The sequence below is a fragment of the Ursus maritimus genome, unplaced genomic scaffold, assembly GCF_017311325.1.
Source record: "Ursus maritimus isolate PB19 unplaced genomic scaffold, ASM1731132v1 scaffold_34, whole genome shotgun sequence".
NCBI classification, from domain to species: Eukaryota; Metazoa; Chordata; class Mammalia; order Carnivora; family Ursidae; genus Ursus; species Ursus maritimus.
In genome coordinates this window covers 2,150,678-2,173,161 of record NW_024426008.1, presented here as the reverse complement: position 1 = coordinate 2,173,161, position 22,484 = coordinate 2,150,678, and the positions used below count along the sequence as shown (strand labels likewise).

Here is a 22,484-nt window from a genome sequence, read left to right as displayed (position 1 = left end):
ATTTATAGATGCAGCTATCTCGTGGCTCTCGCTTCTACTGCCGGGGGTATGAGATGCAGAATGCTGGCAGACGGCCTGTCTGGACTGTGCCAGAGCAGCGGGACCCAAGCAGACACGCCTGAGCACCTTTCAGAGGCATTTTCGCAAATCCCACCTTTGGTGATACTCCTGCAAAATCAGTCCTTTCTTCCGGAGGTTTGATTCTAAGGCAAATCTCTGTGTATCAAATACCACTGCTATCTGACAGCTCTTTAAATGTCCATATTGCTTCTGCGTGCTGTGAAAAAGCAAGGAGGCAGGAAGGGAAAGGTCATGCTAATCTTGGTTGTTACATTCGGTGCCAGGTACAACAGAAACCAAGGGCATTTAAGCCCAAACGACCTTGGTAACTTGATCTCTCACATTCCATGTATTCCAGCCAAGGAAATAAACCCTGGTGTGTAATGTTCAAGAAATGCTTAACACTTTGACGTTTACGAAGTGCTTCCAAATTATCTGAGCCTCATCACACTCTCTATACGTGAGAAAACTGAGCTTCAGGGAGGGTAAGCAACTTGTCTTGGTTTCTCCACTTATGTTCGGCACAGCCACCATGGGGGCCTGGATATTGGGAAGGCCCCAGGACCTGGGTTCCAGCCTCAACTCTGCCACTAACCAGCTTTGTGGTCTTTTCCAGGTCTCACTTTCCAGTGCTTTCAATGGGCATAATCATAGTACCTGCCCTAGCAGGTTCTTGGGAGGGTAGAAGGACAAGATGCGTAAGAAGAGCTTGACAGAGTCCCTGGCACAGGCGGTTAACAGGAAATGGTAGCTGATAGTATTAGTTCAATTCTCCATCTGTTAGAAATGAATCTGGCTATAATTAATAGAATAGTAAAGCAATCTTGACTTAAATGAGAGTTCCTTTTCTCGGACAATAAAAAGTTTGAAGGCTTGGCCAGCAGCTGAATGATCCCGTTAAAGACTATTTACATTCTTTCATTTGATGGATTCTGGTCTCCATAGCATATTGACTTACTGTCTCCTGGTTGCAAGGTGGCTGCTGTACCTCCGTCTACCAGTCATACTTCCATCTATTGTAAGGAAAGCAAAAGCTCTCCCAGAACCCCACCTCAACACAGTTGTCTCATTGGCTTGGACCATGTCTTCTGACTCTTCATAGCTGCCAGGACACTTGGAAAGTGAGCATTTTGCTTTTCAGCTTTAATTGTGTAAGAGGCAAGAAAGAAGGTAGATGAGAATGGGACTGAGCCAGTTGTATCTGCCACAGTTCTTTCTGCCTCTCCCAGCGTCATTTCAAAAACATACTTCATTGGTGCTCAGGTGCAGAGGGCGTCGTCAATCCTCATCTTGCGTTCATGGCACGCGAACAGCAAAGCTCCTTTTCTAGACTGATTCCCTTTTATTTTCACAAAACATGTACTGCCTTGTGTGCATCTATTTTTTCTTAACTTTCTGATTGAAATGTAACGTACATAAAGTCCATAGGTATTTCTAGATGGCTCAGTAGATTTTTACTATGTATCCTTGTGAAAGCACCACTCACATCAATATATAGAACGTTCCCAGCATCTCAGAAACCTTCCTCTTTTTTCCCTGCTCTGTCAATACTCGCCCCCAAGGGTAAGCATTATTCTGGTTATTCTGGTCTCTTGCCTATTCCTTGACCATAATTATTTAAATGGAATCATACATCGGCATGTAGTCTTTCTGGGCGTGTCTTCTGTCACTCACCTGTGAGAATCATCTGTTTTTGCACGAAGGGGGAATTGATTTGTTTCCTGCTTTCTCTCCGTGCTTTGTCTCTCTGCCTAGACCTGGGATAAGGGGCTCACGAGAGCTGGAGTAGCACAGAAATGGAAGTCACCTTTTTCCCACTCATAGAGTATCTTTTCTTCGTAAAAACCACTCCGTTTGATTTCTCATAAAGCTTTCCTGCGCACTGCTTTCTCCAGCACGATGTCTACTTTAAAAGGAATCTCTTGGGGACTTGTATATTTGCCTTGGATGCTGTCAGCATAAAAGAATTTTCTTGAACACTTCTTCATTTGGAGAAGGTGAAAGAAGAAAGTAAGAGGAGGGATGCTTTCTGGAAGGACATATTTAGGCAAAGGGGAAAAAAGCACCAACTACAGGCGTCACTAGGAACTTGAGCTAGAAGCCAGCCTTCGGAGCCGAGATTTGCGTCGGTCCTCCGTGTCCCTCCCCTTCCAATAGTCTCAGTACAAAGCTTAAGGCATAAGAAGCTCACAGCAAGTCTGTCCCTCTTGGGGCTGGGAAAGCTGGTTTGAATTTAGGCCGACTCTGAGAAGCCGTCCTCCTGCCAAGGCTGTGGGTGGTGGGCTTTGCCTATCAAAGCCAGGGTGGTTTTCTTTATAAAAACGCTCAGTCCCAGGACAAACTTGAGAGCAGGAATAAAGCTGGTGCTTTTCAGTGGAGTCTTAAATGAAGATGAAAGAGACTAGTTATTGCTGCAAGTATGGTCATGTATGTAAGTCAGGGATCAAGCACAAAAATTGCAACTATGCAGTTAGCTCTGGTGGCCGGTTGTTGTCTCTACTTTAGGAATCTGCTGGTCCCGTGCCTTATGTCTGCTGAGATAATGTACTGGAATACTCTGCGGAGACTCAATCAGGGGTTCTTGCTTGGCAGCTAGAACAACACACTGCAGAGGTCCTGACTGGCGAACTGGGCCATCCTCAGGCACTTCCGTTCGGATCCAGCATCCTTACACATTTGTGTCTGTGAGCATATGAGTTTAAGTGGATGAACCACTGAAATTCATTGCCTCTAATATCAGATGACTAAGCTTGAATTTAGCAGTATTTGTTGCTAACAACTTTAGAATATTTTGTGAAGTTTACTGAGTAATTTTTGTAGCCCTGGCCCTTGCTAGGGGCTTTGCATGTATTATCTCAATTATTCCCCACAGGAACTGGGGAGTTAGGTGGGATTATTCCCAGTTTGTAAGTGAGTAAATTGAAGGTAAGGGAATTTAAGTAATCTGCCAATAAGGAGCAAGTAGTAACAAGTGGGGTTGAGATTCAACACCAGGTGTCTCGGATTCCAAAGGCCACGTACCTTGTAACACCACACTACTTTTGAAAAATAAGCTCCCCCCTTTCTGATGTGCCAACCCGCTGGTCAGCCCTTGCCTCCCCTCACCCCGAATCACACCCTTCAGTCTGTCTGTCCAGTAAGTGACTGGTTTTAGAGCAGCTGAAAGCTGTAAATACCTTACCACTCATTTTGATTTTAGCTAGTTGTTGAAGCTTCGTTATTACCCAGTTATATTTTTTAAAGGAATTTTAAAAAATACTTAAAGCTATAGGGGCACCTGGGTGGCGCAGTTGATTAAGTGTCCAACTCTTGGTTTAGGCTCAGGTCTTGGTCTCAGGGTTGTGAGATGGAGCCCCACATCGGGCTCCATGCTCAGCCGGGAGACTGCTTAAGACTCTCTCCCTCTCCCTCTGCCCCTCCCCCCCAGCTCTTCTGTCTGTCTGTCTGTCTGTCTCTCTCTCTCTCTCTCAAATAAATAGATAAATCTTTAAAAAATACTTAAAGCTATAGAACAAAATGGAAAGCATCCTGATAGATAATAAGGAGACATTGGTTTCAGTGCTGAGGTCACCACGACTCAAAACAAGCTATGAGACTTGGGATGCAGACTTAATTTCTGTGTGCCTCAGTTTCCCTCACTTGTGAAATGAACAGGTTAAAGTCTATGCTGTTAATGTCTCTACCTGTTCTAAAAACATGGGCTGCTATGAATTTTCTTTTTGTTTTTGATATTCTAAAATGGCTTCAGAGTACAAATATTTCTTAAACCTTAACTGCTTAAATGCAAATTGAAAGAGGTGGATAACATTGGGGCTTTCAGAATTTTTTTTAAAAGATATTAGTTCTTTGCCCTTCTGAGTAAAGCTGCATTTTCCATTGCATTTCCCAGTCCATCACTCCCACTATACGAAAAGCCCATAGGTTCTTAAATAATTCCTACTGCGGCTCAGATTCCTTGAGGGTCTGGCAGGCTTTAATCCTGGATAAGATGATGTAAAATATTGCCAATAGCCAACCTCGGGTTGCCAACCCAAATATAAATCCCTCCTTGTTTAATATATGAATTTATAATATAAACTGTTTTAAATTATACCTGGTAAAATTGAATAGACCTCAGACACTGTTGAGCAACTTTGAAAACAAGAAATAAGATGATATTGTGGTCTAATTATTGAAAAATGTGCATACTTAAACAGAATTTTACTGCATCATTTTAGACCCAATAAAGAGAAAACTGGCCACGTGAGCGACTCAGGATCATCGGTCATCAAACATGGGCTCAATCCCGAGAAGGTCTTCATGCAGGTTCATTATTTAAAGGTAAGTGCATCTAAGTGGCAGAAGCCAGTTGTTACGGGGCAATACTCGTTAGGTTATACATGAAAACATATAAACATGGCTGGGGCAAAACAAAAAGACTATCCACGTTGTAATATCATTTGACTGGGCAGGTATCTGAGAGTTCAAGATTTAAAACCCTTCATACCCCCAAAATGAGCCATGAATTAGATTTCCTGCCTTGTACTTCCCTTCTCTCTGCTTCATACCGGTTTTGAAGAGCAGAATCTTGAAATTGCTGGTAGGTTCCAAGTAGAAGACAGGAGGAATAAGGACGTATTTTAAGTTGTGAAGCCTTTTCCTGCTAGCTGAGGGAGACAGGAGCTGGGCCCCTCCTCACTTTTGGTCCTTGATGGACATCAGGTTTCATATAAACCAAGGAAAAACGAGATGGTGATACCATTAACAGAAGGGTTGAAAGCAGACTAGTCATTCCCTAATTTTCAGGTCCAGCCGTCCTGGTAAGGATCTGAAGGGCAGCCCTGGACAGGTCAGACAGAACATTCTCTATGTGCAGAAAGCGCTGGTGGGAAGTTAGAGTTGGCTGCGTCGTAAGCAGCTTTCTCATGAACTCGTAATAGACAACTTTTTTTTCTTCCTTTCTTCCAGGGCTATTTCCTTCTCCGGTTCCTTGCCCAAAGACTTGGGGATGACACCTATTTTGCATTTTTAAGAAAATTTGTGCACACATTTCATGGGCAGTTGATTCTTTCCCAGGTAATTTATGAGTCGTCATGAGTCCATGATATATAATTGGAGGGAGTGTGGCAAGTGGGGACTAGGTTATGTGAGCATCAAAAAAGTAGGGGAAAGATTTACAATTTAATGCAATAGGAAAAGTAGGGAGTTAATGAAGTGAATACAGGGAGATGTTGTTTCGGGGAGGGTGAGCTCCCTATAACTTTGGGACAGACTGTAACCCAAAACTGTCCTGTGCACTGGGATGTGGATAGTCACACCTTACGTGACCTTAAAAACAAAAACAACGCAATCCTGCTCTTCCCTCTACCTGGAATGATCTTTGCAAGGTTGGCTCCTTCTTATCCTTTTGTCTTAGCTTGAATACCACAATCTCAGAGTCACCCCCGCTGAACAGATATGTACCCGCCATGTTCTTTTTTGCCCTTGTTATTGCCTTCATTGTCATTGCCATTATTCATAATTATATTGTCATTGGTGGGTCCATTTGTTTTTTTCTATCTCCTCCATTCTGTGCATAAGCTCGACAAGGGCAGACCGTACTCTTTATTTCACCAGTACCTACTGTATAATCAGCACACCATACATGTGCCATATATATTTGATCAACAAATCAGTTAATAACAGATATGCTGAAATATTCAGACAGCCGGGCCACCAAACTCTCTGAGAAAGACACTGTCAGCTGATACTGTTGTTGGGCTGGGCTGCCCATAGCAAAAAAGTTAGCAAAGAGGGAGAGGCTCTGAAAACAATGCTGTGACTGACAGAGAACAGAGGATGCGGCCTCAACACAGATGGTCTGATGGGTGTTCTTGATATTTGACAGTGGTGCTTGTACACAGTTTGGAAGTCACGTTGTCCACAGTGTTAGATGTGATGCATGTGTGTGTACAGCCTGAACACATACGATGGGAGTAGTGTGAGTGTAACAGGATGAGATGACTGTTCTTTGCCCCTACATTCTTTTTTTCTTTTGGTTGGGGGGAGTGGAGGGTCTTCCTAAACATATATCTGGAAAGGCATCTTGAAAATAGGCTCAGAAGTCTTATATGCTTGGTGGACCAGTTAGCCCAAACTCCCGCTGCCTAAAACCGCTGCTCGGCGAGCTACTGCAGTCTTAAATGAGTGCGTTGCACGTCCTGTGACTTCTGAGGTTCTGATGTCAACTTCCCGTAGAACACTTGTGCCCCCTCTACCAGTTCGCTCAGGTTTTCTTTTGTTTATCTTTTCTGAACAACAGCTTTATTGGTTTTTCATGACAGCTTTATTGAAATATAATTCATATACCATAAATTTCACCCTTTTAAAGTGTACAAGTCAGTGGTTTCAGTATATGCACGAGGTTGTGCAACCCTCACCACTCTGCCATTTTCAGAATATTTTCTTTTTTCTTTTTTTTTTTTTAAAGATTTTATTTATTTATTCGACAGAGATAGAGACAGCCAGCGAGAGAGGGAACACAAGCAGGGGGAGTGGGAGAGGAAGAAGCAGGCTCCTAGCAGAGGAGCCTGATGTGGGGCTCGATCCCATAACGCCGGGATCACGCCCTGAGCCGAAGGCAGACGCTTAACCACTGTGCCACCCAGGCGCCCCCAGAATATTTTCATCAGCTCCACAAGAAGCCTTATATCCATTAGCTGTCACCGCCCCACTTCCACCTCCCCCACCGCCCCCCCCTCAACTCCAGGCAACTGCTAAACTACTGCCTGTCTCTGTGGATTTTCCTCTTCTGGGTGTTCCACATAAATGGAGTCATAGAATATGTGGCCTTCTGTTTGTTTCCCAGAGTCCATAGTCTCTCATGGTTCATTCCCCCTTCTGTTTACCCCCACTTTCTTCTGAGAAACAAACTGAGGGCTTCAGAGGGGCGGGGGGTGGGGGAATGGGATGGACTGGTGATGGGTAGTAAGGAGGGCATGTATTGCATGGTGCACTGGGTGTTATACGCAACTAGTGAATCATCGAACTTTACATCATGAACCAGGGATGTACTGTATGGTGACTAACATAATATAATAAAAAATATTATTAAAAAAATTAGATTACACAAGGAAGATGCTTTTATAAACAATGTGGTATCAATACTTAATAAAAAATGATAATTACTATTAAAAAAAAGGAATATGTGGCCTTCTGTGCTGGATTCTCTCAGTAGCACAGTGTGTTCTAGGTTCATGTGGTAGCACGGAGCAGCACTCATTCCATTCTTTATTTCAAGTTTTACTTTTTAAACTTTGGTAAAACATATGTGACAAAATTTACCATTTTAACCATTGTAAAATGTGTAGTTCGGCACATTAAGTACATTCACACTGTTGTGCAGCTGTCAGCACCAGGCATCTCTTGAATGTTTTAATCTTCCCAAACCGAAACTCGGACCCATTAAACAATAGCTCCATCTTGTTTCCTTTCCCTCATCCCCCACCCCAGTCCCTGGCAACCATCACTCGAGTTTCTGCCTCTAGGAGTTTGACTGCTCTAGGTACCTCATGTAAGTGGAATCGTACAATAGTTGTCCTTTTGTGACTGGCTTATTTTCCTGAGCATAATTTCTTCAAGGTTCATCCGTGGTGCAGCACGTGTCAGATTGCCTTCCTTTTTAAGACTGAATATTCCAGTCTTCTCTGCACTGGGAACAGCTCTCCTGCCACAGCCCCTCATCCCCGAAAATGTCCGCTTGTGCGGAGTTCGTCTCCAGCCCCTTCTTGATCAGGAGCGCCTCTGAGCTGTTGAGCCGATCGCTGTCTGCCAGCGGTCCAGTGGTGCGAAAGCCACCGGGGACACTGACAGATGAGAGCCTCAGTAGCTTGGCAGCCCCATTTCCCCTGACCTCACTTTTTCCCAGCCGCAGCTTCAGAACCAGCGCCATTTCGAGGGACATCCACACAGCGGCCAAGTTCATTGGGGCTGTGGCTGCCACGGTGGGGGTGGCTGGCTCTGGGGGTGGAGTTAGGACTGTGTTTGGGAGCCTCATCATTGGTTATGCCGGGAATCCCTCTCTGAAGCAACAGCTCTTCTCCTACGCCATTCTGGGCTTTGCCCTCCCGGACGTCATGGCGCTCTTTTGCCTGATGGTGGTCTTTTCTCATCCTCTTCGCCATGTGGAGAGGCCGTCTCCACCTCCCATAGGTCTTTCTCCCGTGTCTGATCTGCCCTGTATGTTCCTTTTCCTATACCTCCCCAGGCAGCCTGGGGAAAGTGGTTGGCTCAGGGTTTGACAGAGGGAAGACAAATAGGTACTGTATGAATAAGAAAAAAAAGAAAGACCGAATATTCCATTGTCTGTATATGCCACATTTTGTTTATCCATTCATCCGTTGATGGATGCTTGGGTTATTTACACCTTCTGGCTCTTGTCATAATGCTGCTATGAACATTAGTGTACAAATGTTTGAGTCCCTGCCTTCTTGTCTCTTAATTGTATTTCAGGAACTGCCATACTGTTTTCCACAGTGGCTGCACTATTTCACATTCTCACCAGCAGTGCACAAGTGTTCCTATTTCTTCACATCCTTACCAGCAATTGTTCTGTTTTTTTAAAAATAGCCATCCTAGTGGGTGTGAAATGGTATCTCACTGTGGTTTTAATTTGCATTTCTCTGATAGCTAATGATGTGGAGCATTTTTTTTAAAGTAGGCTCCACACCCAGCACTTGAACTCATGACCCTGAGATTAAAGAGACGCATGTTTCACCAACCTACTGAGCCAGCCAGGCGCCCCAATGTTGAGCATCTCTTCATGTGCTTATTGGCTTTTTGTATATCTTCTTTGGTGAAATGTCTGTTTAGATCCTGTGCCGATTTTTTATTTCGGATGTCTTTTATTTTTGAGTTGTTAGAGTACTTTATATATTCCAGATTCAGATCCCTTATCAAATATATGATTTGCAATTATTTTTTCTCATTTTATGGGTTGTCTTTTCCCTTTCTTGATAATGTCCTTTGTAGCACAAACATTTTTAATTTTGATAAAGTTCAATTTATCTTTTTTATCTTTGGTTGCTTATACGTTAGCTACCATATGTAAGAAACCATTGCCTAATGGAAAGTTATGAAGATTTACTCCTATGTTTTCTTCTGAGTGTTTTATAGCTTTAGCTCTTACATTTAGGTATCTTATGCATGTGAGTTAATTTTTATATATGGTGTGAGGTAGGGCTCTAACTCCATTCTTTTGCATGTGAATATTCAGTTGTCTCATGACCACTTGTTGAAAAATTATTCTTTCCCTCCATTGAATTGTCTTGGCATCCTTGTTGCAAATCAATTGACCATAAATGAAAGAGCTTCTTTCTGGACTCTTAATTCTATTTCACCAATCTCTATTTCTGCAAGTACCACAGTAAGTTTGGAAATTATTGCTTTTCAACTGACACATACTCATTATAAAAAAATTCAAGCAATACATGGAAGTGCAAAGAAGAATGTGAAGTACTATTTAAAATCCCAACACTTATAAATACCCGTAATTAATATTAGGTGAACTTCATTCCAGGATTTACACTATTCTCTCTCTTTCTGTATGTTACATCATATGTATACATGCATCTGTATGTATATGTGTATACACCTGTAAAGATACAAAGGTATATGCAGAAGTAATTTTACAAAGGTAGAATTATATTACATGTGCTTTTTAATTAAGTGTTTTCAATTTTATTTTACTTGAATTTAACAAATGAGAAAGGAACTAAAGTGAATGCAAAGAACTTTCCTGAACTTCGGATAAACGTAAGAGAGATCCATTTCCTAAGAGATTCTTCCATAGTCAAGAAGGATGATTACAAAAAAAATAATCTTTGAGGTTGAAGTTGTTATGTTTCCCTCTTTAGCTACTTATTCCATTTTTAGAAAGCATCAGTCTATTCACTTCTGTAAAAGCTGAGGAAATTAGCATTTATGTACTTCTACTACTTTCCCCCCAATTCAAACTTTTTCATAATTAATTATTTTTACATAGTTAAAGTTTATATCATTTGTTATATGTGCTGTAACCATACTCTGCATAGTTGTATAGTCTTAGCTCCGGATTTAAAGGACTTCGGTTTCACCCCCAGTCACTTTGCCATGCTTCTATAGTCATGAGTGCCTTAGTTTGATTCCACTTTTTGTTGGCTGAATTTTGTTATCAAATTGATGTTCGAGTTGCAGACTCACTGCTTCTGTGATTTTTGAGTTCTTGTGTGCTTGAGAATGTCTGTTGCCTTTATATTTGAATCACAAGCTGGCTGGGTATACTATTCTCTGGTTACATTTTCATTTCCTCAGAACTTTGTGGCTGTTGCTTAACTGCCTTCTGATTAATAATGCTATAGAAACTTTTTTTTTAAAAGATTTTATTTACTTGTTTGTTTATTTATTTATTTATTTATTTATTTATTTGAGAGAGGGGGAGAGGGATAGGGGAGGGGAGGATCAGAGGGAGAGGGGCAAGCAGACTCTGTGCCAAGAGTGGAGCCTGACTTAGGGCTTCGATCTCACACCTCAAGATCATGACCCGAGCCGAAATCAAGAGTCAGACACTTAAGCGACTCAGCCACCCGGGTGCCCCACTGTGGAAACTTTTGAAGTCAGCCTACTTACTCTTTACGCCACTCAGATGACAGAAGAATTCTTTCTTTATCTTTGACATTTAGTAATTGACTCAGAAAATAGCTTGGTGTTATGAGCCTGCATCAGTTTTCTTTTTTTTTTTTCTTGCAAAGGAGTGTGCACTTCCAGTCTTACCTTCTGTTCTTCTTTCAGTGAAATTGTCTTAATTGTATTTTTGAACACATTTGGGTTTTTCTCCCTTGCAGGGCTCTGGATTTCAAGGTTGCCAGTTATCCTTATGTTATATCATCATTGTCCTCCATACCTTTCATTTTCTAATTGTTTTCATCTTTTTCTTCTTCATGGCACGTGTTTATCTCAAGTGACATTATTTTTATTATTAATGTTATTATAGCATTATTATTAATTTTTTTCTTTAATGTCTATATTTGTGTATGTGTGTGTTACTAATTGTCCTGTACTGGTATTATTTTGGTCCTTAATTTATTTCCTTTGCTTTGAAATCTCTTTTCATCTCATTCTGTTGTTTTGTCATCTTGTCTCTGAGCTTTCATTTTACTGAGTTTATGTTCTTATTATGATCGTTCGTGAATTTATTTTATAGTGTAAAACGTTCATAGAGAAATTTCTTCTGTTCCTTGGATTATGTTTTTTTCAAGACTGGAGTCTTTGTCTTTTATCCTGTGTTTCTTAGTTCTGTCTCGCTCTTTATGTGGGCTTTTGTTACATTAATTTGCATAGTTGCCATATTTTTCTTCTTGCTCTTTCTCAGCATGAGTAGCCTTGTCCTGACCTTTTATTTATTCTCATATGTATTGGAACATTATTCTTGATTTCTTTCCCAACTCGTCATAGACGTGTTTTCTTTCCCTCTGCGCTACAGTTTGAAGCTTGGATGTTCTGCATGGAGGGGGTGGAGGGACGAGCTCCACTGGGGCTGCATACAGCTTTTGTTGCAAGAATTTGGCTCCACTAACTCTTGAAATTCTGTTAAATGTTCCAGCCAAGATTCTCTTCACCTAATTTGGGTGCAGCTTTTTCCCCACGGCAGGTACTCTCTCAATTAATACTGTTCCTCCAGTTCAGTGTGGAGCTCTAGAAGCTCTATAGTTTATCAAAGAGCATCTTCCTCCATTGTCGATTTCCCAGCTTTTGCTCGCCTCTCTCCAGTAAAACATTTCTAGTCCCTTCATGGTCAAAAAAAAAAAAAAAAAAAAAAAAAAAAAAAAGGAGGAAAGATAAAGATATTCCTGTTTCTTTCCAAATGTGTGGGTATTTGTGAGAATTTGCAGGGTTTGGGCAATTCACCAGTCCCACTACTGCTAAGCATGAGGTTGGGGGTGGTGCAGAGGGAGGGCTGGGGGCTGTGTTGGAATCTTATGTTTCTTTCCTTAGTTGTCTCCTTTTGAAGTTTATGCCATGAGGCTGCCTTTCTTTCCTTGTTTGGATGCCTCTGGTGACATTTCTGTCCCCTCCCCACCCTTTTTTTAGTGGATTGTGTTTTGTTTATATTGCTTGTTAGTGGTGAGGAAGACTGTGATCCAGTTTCTTTGCTCAGAAGTTCTTCAATTTCTTCTTTTTCCAATTTGCTTCTTAGTCTTTTTCCTTGTAAACACCTCACCCACCCAATATTTTGGTATGATCACCATCCCAGTCGCCACTGCAGGTCAACAGGTTAACATGACTTCTTCCTGAACAGTTCATGTCTCAGTTCTTATCCTGCCAACGCTGTCCTTGCTTAAATTATTTGGTTATTTGTTTTGCCTCTCTATGACCTCCCCCTCTCTATGACCATGGTAATTATTCATAAAACATTTGCAAGAAATCACTAAACCTGTTCAATTATCAAGCCATTGCCAGTTTATCCCATAGAATCTATGTGTGCCTGCTTTTTATTGAATATTTTTACCAAGACTAAAAAATAATTACCAAATTAGCCACGTGCCAAAAATCACTGTATTTTTTTTAAATCATGCTTAATTTAGTGGTGTTAGGTCTGGGACTGACCTGATTAGCATATAGATTATTAAGAGAGTTCGAAATGAAAAAGTTTTCTCAAGGAATGTATTATTTTTTTATTGGAATGAGGGTTTGTAATAGTTTCCAAGGATCCAGATAAAATTTTATCCTAGACCACTGTCAGAACAACAGGGGGCCTTTTTTGTTTTCATTTTTGTGTTTTTTGTCTTGTTTGCCTTTGGTTTTAATCTTCTTTTTATCAGACGTATGTAGAGTGACAAACTGGAACTCTGGCATTTGTTGTTAGCTAACTTCGTCTGTGACCCTAGAATCAGCCTCGAAGGAAAGCCCTCCTTGGCCAGTTAAGATTTGTAAGTTGCGGGGCGCCTGGGTGGCACAGCGGTTAAGCGTCTGCCTTCGGCTCAGGGCGTGATCCTGGCGTTATGGGATCGAGCCCCACATCAGGCTCCTCTGCTAGGAGCCTGCTTCTTCCTCTCCCACTCCCCCTGCTTGTGTTCCCTCTCTCGCTGCCTGTCTCTATCTCTGTCGAATAAAATAAAATAAAATCTTTAAAAAAAAAAAAAGATTTGTAAGTTGCTTTTACAAAATTGCCAACATGCTGAAGAGAAGAGGGAAGACAGATGAAAGAATTAAAAAGAGGTGGTGAGGGCAGGAATAATCATAGGAGGCATTTTTCTTTTTATGTCCTTCTGTTGTGGAGAGTGGGGAAAACCTCCTATCATGAGTCCACTCCAGCGTGTATGCTGGTTTACAAAAAGAACCAGGAAAACTGGCATGTTATGGTTAATGATTAGATCCATGAAAGGAGTAAGAAGGGCCAGTAGGGTTGAATCCACGGATGGCTGGTACAGCAATGGGGCCAAGAATCTCTTTGGATCGGATGGAGCCTAGACAGAACATCTAGTACCATGGCTGGGCATTCACATAGCCTGCGGGAATACAGGCACCAGGACTTCGAGATGCCCGATGTGTTGGGGTTTTGTGATCCATTGTGATCCCCTAGACCTGTTGTCCCCTGCATTGGTTGGGAGCCTCCAGCAAGCTGCTGGGTGGCCTCCAGGTCTCAGCCCTAAGGCAGGAGAGGCAGATGGCCACCTACTAGGAGGCAGAGCAAGGTTTCTTAAAAATGAAGCAAGGTTTCTTGGGGGACCTCCTGTACTTTTCCTATACTGACACAAAATTCTGGAACATTGTGCTCCATAGTCCTGTAAAGAAAGATCCAGTTGTAATTGGAAAATGCAAAAGGACAGAATTAAGGTTAACTCTGAATTTCCTGCTTCTCCTGCAATTCAGTTCTCCCCCTTGTCATTGAGTTAATGTCATTTTCCCCCCACATAATTGAGCATAAATTACTGGACAAATATGGGATAAGTTGATATGGACTATAAGGAGATAATGAAGCAAATTTAGTAAGAAATTATCATTACCGTACCCAGATTTTTAAGAAGCAAGAATACTGTCAGTAAGCCAATGAAATATTTGCAAAGTAATCAATATATCGGATTGTGATAAATCAATTTTTAATTTAACCATTTTACAAAATAATTGTTAAAATTATAAAAATAATGACTTTAAGAACCTCACACAAAAATAATTCTTCACATTCTAGATACTACTCGTTTCCTTTTTTCTCCATATACCCACTGCAGGTGCTAGGAAGGACTTCATATGTGTGACATTATTCTATTTGGAGTTGTCCCTTTCCATTTTGACTTCATGATCCATGTTTTTAATATTAGTTTTGTTACTCTTTGTATCATTTATTGTAGGTGAAGCAGCAGTAGACAAATAATGCCTTGGAAGGAGAACAGGTTAGGAGAAATAAATCTTTCATTAGTGCTCCTAATAGGGAGACTTTGCCTCTGGAAGAAATGGCCCTAGCCACCTGTAAGCACCCAGAAAGGGACGGTGGCTCTGCTCATTGCCATGATGGAGAGAGAACACCTCGTCATACAAATTGTTCACAGATTTCCATTCCTCTCTAATTCGATCTGTTTGTAATACGGAGGTTGGTGCTGCTTCCATCTCACCCTGGATCTTAAATGGATCTCGTAAGAGCCCCGTGCTGACGCTGGGTCTGCAGACTTGATTCTTGGCGGTGGGGCAGAGGGTGTGGCTTCTTTCCGCTGGAATTCTGGGTTGGTAGCGTCCTATTTGGTCTTCTGGGCTTACACACAGGCCCCTCTTTAAAGGACCTGTTTTAAAAGATTATTTTCAATTTATTAAAAGAAAAGCTTCAAGTGTTGACCTTATTGATTATTCAATATCAAGTCCAGAAAGTTAAATATCGTTCTTCTCTGTCTCATGTTCCGTATTTATCCAAAACGTATCTTCTCAAACCCTTCAGATAACTAGGGTTAACACTAGCCTTGTGTCACTTAGCAAATAAAAATGCACAACTCCCACTCAAATTCAAATTTCAGATAAACAACAAATAATGTTTTAGTGTAAGTATGCCCCCAATTTAACTGGGGATCCTGTATTTTATCTGACAAATCTGGTTGCGACCAAATCAAGATTCTAGAATTAGATGAGCTGACAAGATTGGTCACAATACTCAAGGTGAAAATTAAATATAAATGTAATCTTGAACATTCACATGTGAATTTTTTAGGCCTATGGTGTCGTGGTTATGTATTTAAAGAGTCCTTATCTTTTAGAGATATTTACTGAAACATTGATTGGTGGCATTACATAACACTGGGATTCACTTCTGAATAATATAGGAGGTAGGTAAGAGGTTAGGACAGATTGGCTGTGGGTTGTTGGGTACATGAGGGTTAATTATACTCTTCTCTACTTTTGAGTGTGTTTGAAATTTTCCATAGTACAGGGAAAAAATAGGTGTGTCTAAGTTATGTGTTAGGTTGAAAAAAATCTATTATTGAAAGACTCTAAATGTGAAGCAATAGGAGATTGCACAGTGTCACTACAAGTAACTTCAGATTGAAGCAGGGGCCCACGAACCACTTTGTAATTGTGACATCTTTGTTCCTCCACTGGGATCTTAATTATCTTGATTTTTGTCTTCATCTTTTCGTTTGTTTGGTTTTTCAGATTTTTTTAAAGTAATCTCTAAACCCAGTGTGGGCCCCAAACGCAACCCTGAGATCAAGGGTCGCATGCTCTGTGGCTGAGCCCCTAGGCACCCTGTCTTTATCTTTCCATAGAAAAACGCAAGAATGTTGCAAGTTAGTTCCTAGCCTCTTGGAGTTGAGAGTGTTCAGGTGTCACAAGATCTCTAGGGAAAGCTCAGGAGGAGGACAGCATGGTTAAGTAGAGAGTGGATAGTGCTTTATGCTATGGTCAGCCTTTTGAAAATAGTTAAAATGAAATAAACTGTTGGGTTAGGTCAAAATAACAAACAGTACATTTTTCAATTTGTTTGCGGTTTTTACAAAACAAATCTCTTTAACTGATTGGATTGAAGCCCTGGTAAATTAATAAATAGAGTATATAGTCTAATAAGTCAACACAGGCCTAGCTTCCCTAGCAGGTGAGCTGTCAGCAGCTGGGAGCACTCGGGCTCTGGCATGATTCCGGACAGAATTATTTATTGATGGACATCTTTAATGGTTTGCTTTTTTCTTATTCCAGGATTTCCTTCAAATGCTGTTGGAGAATATCCCAGAAGAAAAAAGGTGAGGACCAATTTAGGAATTAAGAGCGCAGTTTTAGTCTTAATGTTAAAAATGACCCTGCCATTGTTTGGCTCGTTACAATCTAGAAAGTTCAATCTTCCTCTCTTAACAGAAGTAGGGGCCAGGCCCAGGCAGCGGGAGTCCCAGGACAATCAACCGGACTTAGAGCTACACCCGCATGGATATTGGGAGCCAGGGCGCACAGCGTTGGGAGGGCCTAGAGTCAAAAGCCCTGAAAGTAGTATGAGAGACAAGCCAAGGGCACTTTGTGGCCTCAGCTGCTGTGAAAAAGAATGGAGGAGAGGAAAGTTCTAAGCTAGGGTTCTCTAGTTAACATGGCTTAAGGAAATGCTGTTTAATTGAAGGTGGAAATGTAGTGTAGTAATAAGAGCCTGGGATTTGAAGTCAGGCTCTCCTAGGTTCTTACCCCAGCGTGGCTCCTTCCCAGCTCTGAGATTCGGAACAAGTTACTTCATCCTTCCAAGTTCCAGTTTTTCACCCTTGGGAGAAATAAAGGAGATAACATCTGTGAAAAGTAGGTGTTCAATCAATGATGGATACAGTTACAACGATAGTCATCTTCTGTGCCTCAGGCCCTGTTTACAGGATCTACAGAGAGCAAATCACTTAATCCTTATTACAGTACCCCACCACCCCCACCACCACTGCCACCGCCATCATAGTGGGTATTGGAAGCCCGCACTTCCTATATGCAGGCCCTCAGTTAATCCTTCAGTCAACACTGTTTAGTGCATGACATGACTGTCCCTAATTTACCGGGCAGAGCACTGACGTACTAAGGGGCTGACCACGTACAGGAGGAGAGGTTTAGGGCCTACATCAAAGTATAGACTGGGTTCATTCCAACCCTGTCCTACTTTCCTATCTTAATTTAGACACTAAAAGTGAATACCCTGAAACATAATTCCCAATAGCAAAATTGGTATTTAACATTAAAAGGGGGCATCTTGAGAAATTAAACATTCCTTTGAAGAAGAGCCAATGTTCTTCTCCTTTCTGATCCACAGATTTAACTTTGTTTTTATGCTCACAATAGGTTTCCAAATGTGGAAATGAATTCTTTCATGCAGACACTGCCTTGGACCCCGGCAAGGCCATCCTCCATGTAGGTGGGCCAGCCTTATAGGCAGTCCAAATGGAATGTCTTAAAGGGAAGGTGGCAGGGTTTATGCCACCAGGAGATGACATGCAAATTCAGGGGAAGCTCCAGGGGCCATGAAGACATGAAGATTTTTTTTCTAAGTGTTAGACTTTTGCCTGGCCTTTTGTTGAAACTCCACATCTTCCACCTTCTCCTTCCAGTTCTTGCTTCGACAGTTAGAAGTGTTACTGTTAGCCGCTTGTTTTTTTTAATTCGATGTGAGCACACACATATGTGAAGCAAGCCAGTGCCTCATACAGAGTGAGCATACCCATATTATTTGATAAATTCCTTCATTTCCACCTCTTTCTGTTCACGCCTTTTGATGTTGAAGGAAGTCTTATACAGGGAGATTGCGTGGGGCTTTAGTAATCGGCCAAGATAACTAGCTTCTCAGGAGGCTGCTTGAAGGAAGTGTGGCTTGTTTTGGAAAGTCTGAAGTGTTTCAGATTTACCATCCTTTCTTTTTAAGCAGATATATGGGTTTTCTTCATGAGGAAATCACATCAGGTGTGGCCATTATTCCTAAGGTCAGAAACAACAGTTTACCTGCAAGGGATTTTTTTTTTTCTTCTTTTTCTTCTCTACCTACCCTGGAATAACTTTTCAGATTCCCTCATAAAATGGAGCAGTTTCCTTAGAAACTAATGAAAGAAAAAAAAGACAAGACAATTACTAGAAATGGTGTATTCCTATTACCAAAGTCTGTTACCATACATTCTTTTGGAAGAAATTCTTAGGACACAAATACAGCAAATTTCACGGAAGCAACAAAGTGCATTTTTAGTTTAGGAGGGCTTCTTTATTTTCATCCTCTTCCTAATAAGGTTATGAAGTTCATGGGGGTGGACCTGAGCCCTCTGGCTCTGGGGGACCTGGATCTTATCATTGTGAATATTTATGGAGGGACACACTGTTGGGCCCACAAAGAAACTTTTGTTGCGATGGTGACAGAGCAGCGTCTCTGTTGAAGGATGGCCACCAACCACCAACTTTCACCCCCCAAGAGGACGCCTTTCCCAGTTAGGATCATGTTTTGGCTGGCAGGTTTAAGCTTCCTTTTAAAATACCCCTTTAAAGTTAAGGCGATTTCCTTCCTGCAATGAATCTATTTCAGCAACTATACCAGAATATTATTTGAAACTCGAACATCTTCTTTCCTGCTAACTAATGTCAGAATCTAATTCAGCTATTAAAACAGACCATTTGCCCTTTTACCTACGCAGCATATTGTACCAATTTTTTCTGGGTCTCTAAAGGCCCCACACCTACCCCCGGAGCCTCTAATCTGTGTCCCGGCTGCAAACTGATCCTTGGGCACATCTGTCAGGCACGTGAACCATTGTGAGTGGGGCAAGGTTCTTCAGATTAGACCAGCCAGTTAGTGTTCAGGGGCCAGTATCCTCTGTGTCACACTGTTTTTGCGTTGTTCTCTTGCTTCGATTTATTTAGCATTATCTGTTGAGCTCCTCCCCTAGCAGGCTTTAGGCTGGATGCTAGGGGACCGAAAGGAGTAGATTCCATGTCCAGCCTGCACGGAGCTCCTAACCAACGTGAAGATATGCATGAAAACAAGTCGTTACGACTCAGTGTAGGAAGTGCTTTTGGGAGTTTCAGAGTCCTCGGTACACAGGGAAAGGCCCGAGTGTCCTAGCCTCGAGCCTTCAGGCAGAGAAGTACCACGGGAGGGTCTAAGTAGGACAGTGCCATCCGCAGATTGGAAGGAAACTCCGGGGGGCGCTGTGGAAGATCCATGTGGGCGGGGAAGGCTAGAAGTCAGGAGACCAATGAGAAACCAAGACAGCTATTCACTCACAAGACCTAGAGCTGGAACCCCGGCAGGGCTGTGGTGGTGGCAGGAGGGTGTGGGAGTAATGAACAGATCTGAGGGATATTCCAGACTTGGTTGATTGGTTTTGAAAGTTATGTGGAGGAGTCCATCAAGACCTTTCTTTCTGGGCCACTCGGTGACACTCCGGAGTAGCCCCGGAAGCAGAGCAGGCCGGGAGCTTGTCTCGGGAATCCATATGGGGCAGGGGGAGTGGAAGGGAGAGCGTTTGGAGGTGCAGGGGAGGGAGGTGAGGAGTTGTGTTTTAGACATCTTTAGTGTGAAGTTTCTGTTTGAATGTTAATGTTTTATGAGACCAAGGGAAGGAAAGACTCAAAGTGCTCAGAAGGAAATCCAAACAGACCCTGGGCGCCAGCCAGCCCTGATACAAGAGCTCCCTGCCCACCCAATACCTTATCAATAGTGGCTGGCTCTCCCCCCCCTTTTTTTTATGTAAGATTTATTTAGTTGAGAGGGAGAGAGGGCAAGAGCAGGGGGGAGGAGCAGAGGGAGAGAGAGTCTTAAGCAAACTCCGCACTGACGCTGGGCTCAGTCTCACGACCCTGAGATCACCACCTGAGCCAAAACCAAGCGTCGGACGCTAACCAACTGTGCCACCCAGGTGCCCCAACAGTGGCCTTCTCCTTGCTCATCAGTGATTTTGTGTGCGTGTGCACGTTGCTGTGCTTGGTTTCATTCGCTGCCTTCCCTCCGCTGTGGAGCTGGGGAGTGCTCGCTTATAGACGTGACCTCGGCCCTCTTCATTATCTGCCCGAGCACAGATGACTCCTTTCGGTTGAGAAACAAGCAACCGTGTGCCCAGTTCTGAGATGCACGCTATTTGTATCCACATGTAGAGAGGGAACTTAAAAACCCAAATTACAAAAATTTTAAAAGTCTGGGAAGAATGTCGGTGGCATGGCCGAATGAGGGCTTTTCCATTTCAGACCCTGAGCGCTGAGGGCCCCAGTGCTTGCGTTCATCCAGCACCTGCCTGTCAAAGTTCCTTGCATCTGTGGTTTAGTTCACAAGACAGTTGCGGGGGGGCTTTAAAAAGTTGTGAAAGTTGTGCTTTCCTTCAGAGGCGCGGATAGCACAGGATCGTTAGAAGCTCACGGGCTGCAGGGGGGAGCCGAGAGTGAAGACCTCTCTCGTGATCGGCCGCAAGGTGCTAGGCACGTGCCGGTGCAGCCGGTGGTCAGCCCAGCCGTCCTCGTCCCTCTGCCGTGGGAAATCAGCTGAACGAGCAATACAGGGAGTGCAGTAGCATTCTCCCGCGAGCCTGGGTCTGTTTCTAGGCGTGTTAACATCACAAAGGGAAGAGCCCCTGCCTTTCAACTTTCTCAGCTTTAAACACAGCTTATTTCTCTCACCCGCCTTATGCCACTGTGTCCCACATATTCTCTCCCCTGCTGTGTTAACTACGTGTGACCACATTTATAGCTCAGAGGGCCTGGAGACAGACGCCTGAAACTCAGAGTTGCCTTACAGGATGTAGGAGTGCAGAGAGGGAACTCTCGAGCCAGAGGGTACAACAGCCTGCTGTTCAGATACGCAGGAGGCTTGGTCATGAAGCGGAAGTGCCGCTCGCTAGTACACATATGGGGGCATGCAGTCGTGGGTCTGTGTACTTCTAGCTATCTGTATAAAATCAATTTCCATAGTGATCAGACATGCAGAAGAGTAATTTCCTGTAAGTCCTGGGTCCCAGCGAGGTAGAAATGCTTCTGCTTGTTGTGATTATTTAAGCCACATGATCTCAGAGGGGAAACATTCACCATTGGCTTAGACTCTGAGTGTCTTGATTTTAAAACGTCAGCTTTTGCTTTACCATGGCTATCTGTCCAAGTCCAGACCTGAAAATTCACCTGCACTGTCGTCTCAATTGTGATGATCAAAACAGCAAAAACTACGTAATTGTTACTTTTTCCCCTCCAAACACGCACTTCATTTCTTCCTTGCAGTTAAGCATTATTGGGGTCCCTGGCTGGCTCAGCTGGTAGAGCACACAACCCTTGATCTTGAGGTTGTGAGTTTGAGGTCCATGTTGGGCATGGAGCCTACTTAAAAAAAATTCAGCATTATCACACATCTCTCATAATTTCTTTGGAAAGTAAGGCTACTGAGAGTACCTTAAAAGATTTTATTTTTATTTATTTATTTATTTATTTATTTATTTATTTATTTATTTATTTATTTATTTTTAGCAGCTGGAGTTACTGCTTTCATCATCCTCCCATAGTTTAAAATCTCATTCCCTGCTAGCAGTCCCCAGACAAGCATCAGTGCGGTTCGATGTCTGCACTGGTGCTGGGAGTCTAGAAACCCGGGTCTTTTCTTTAGCCCTTTGTCTGGCCTAACTTTGGCCAGTCTTCTTATGCTGCAGTTTCTCCATCTGCTAAAAGCCACACAACAATTGACACCCACTTCACAAGGATATTATGAGGAATGAAGTGATAATGGTTATAAGATGCTTTGAACCTTTCCAAAGGAAAGTGATCTGAAAACACATGTTCTTTTCATTCAAGGGAGAGTGTCTTTTGCTCCTGGATGCAGCTGAGGGATGAACTCTCCTGCCCTCACACTTTTGCCCCTCCCAAGGGTCTCCCCATCTCTTTGGAACTGTACTCGAAGGGCAGACAAGCAGGGCGACCACAGCAGGGGCCAGGCTGCCTTCAGCAGGAGAGATGAGAGCAAGAAGGAGAAGGCAGTGCTGTTTGGAACAAGCACAGGCCCTCCTTTTCCACAGGCTTGTCTGACCAAAAAATCACAACCGATGCATCATGATGCCTAAGTTCAGCACAGAAAAAAGTGGGGGCTTTGCGGCCAGGCAATGTAGACTTGGATCTCTGTGGCCTTGGTTAAGCCCTTGTCTTCCCAGAACCTGCATTTGCCCATCTCTTGAGATGGGGACAATAATAATAATATTGGTCTTGCGCAAATGTTATCAAGTTAAAGTGAGATTTGCTCTCTAGTGCCTGGTACACAGTAGGTGTTCAGTAAGCAATAGCTACTACTTTTATGCCCTTACGTGGTAGTGGGCAGAGGGGTTTTTGTTTCCTTTGTTTTTTGTGCCACTCAATAATAGTACCTGTGTGTACAAATACTAAATGGGGCAAAGCAAAATTTGCCCTACAACTTTCCAATGGAATAACCACACAGTTGGCCCGGCCAGCTGTTCAGGTCAGACTGTAGCACAAATTGTTCACAGCCTCCACTT

The 22,484-nt window shown here is 42.7% G+C and overlaps 1 protein-coding gene and 1 pseudogene across 13 annotated transcripts in view; both read left to right on the top strand.

Annotated features, from left to right (window-relative positions):
- AOPEP (aminopeptidase O (putative)) overlaps positions 1–22,484 on the top strand; it is a 348,963-nt gene that overhangs the window by 208,352 nt on the left and 118,127 nt on the right. For all 13 annotated transcript variants that reach the window (XR_005831814.1, XR_005831819.1, XR_005831818.1 and 10 more), the window contains 3 exons: positions 4,278–4,380; positions 5,008–5,115; positions 16,231–16,274. Coding sequence is in view for 6 of the 13 variants with exons in the window: in XM_040620156.1 (XP_040476090.1) it covers positions 4,278–4,380; positions 5,008–5,115; positions 16,231–16,274 (255 nt within the window). In the remaining 7 variants the exon portion in view is untranslated. The remainder of the gene's footprint in view (positions 1–4,277; positions 4,381–5,007; positions 5,116–16,230; positions 16,275–22,484) is intronic.
- LOC103682227 lies at positions 7,689–8,399 on the top strand (annotated as a pseudogene).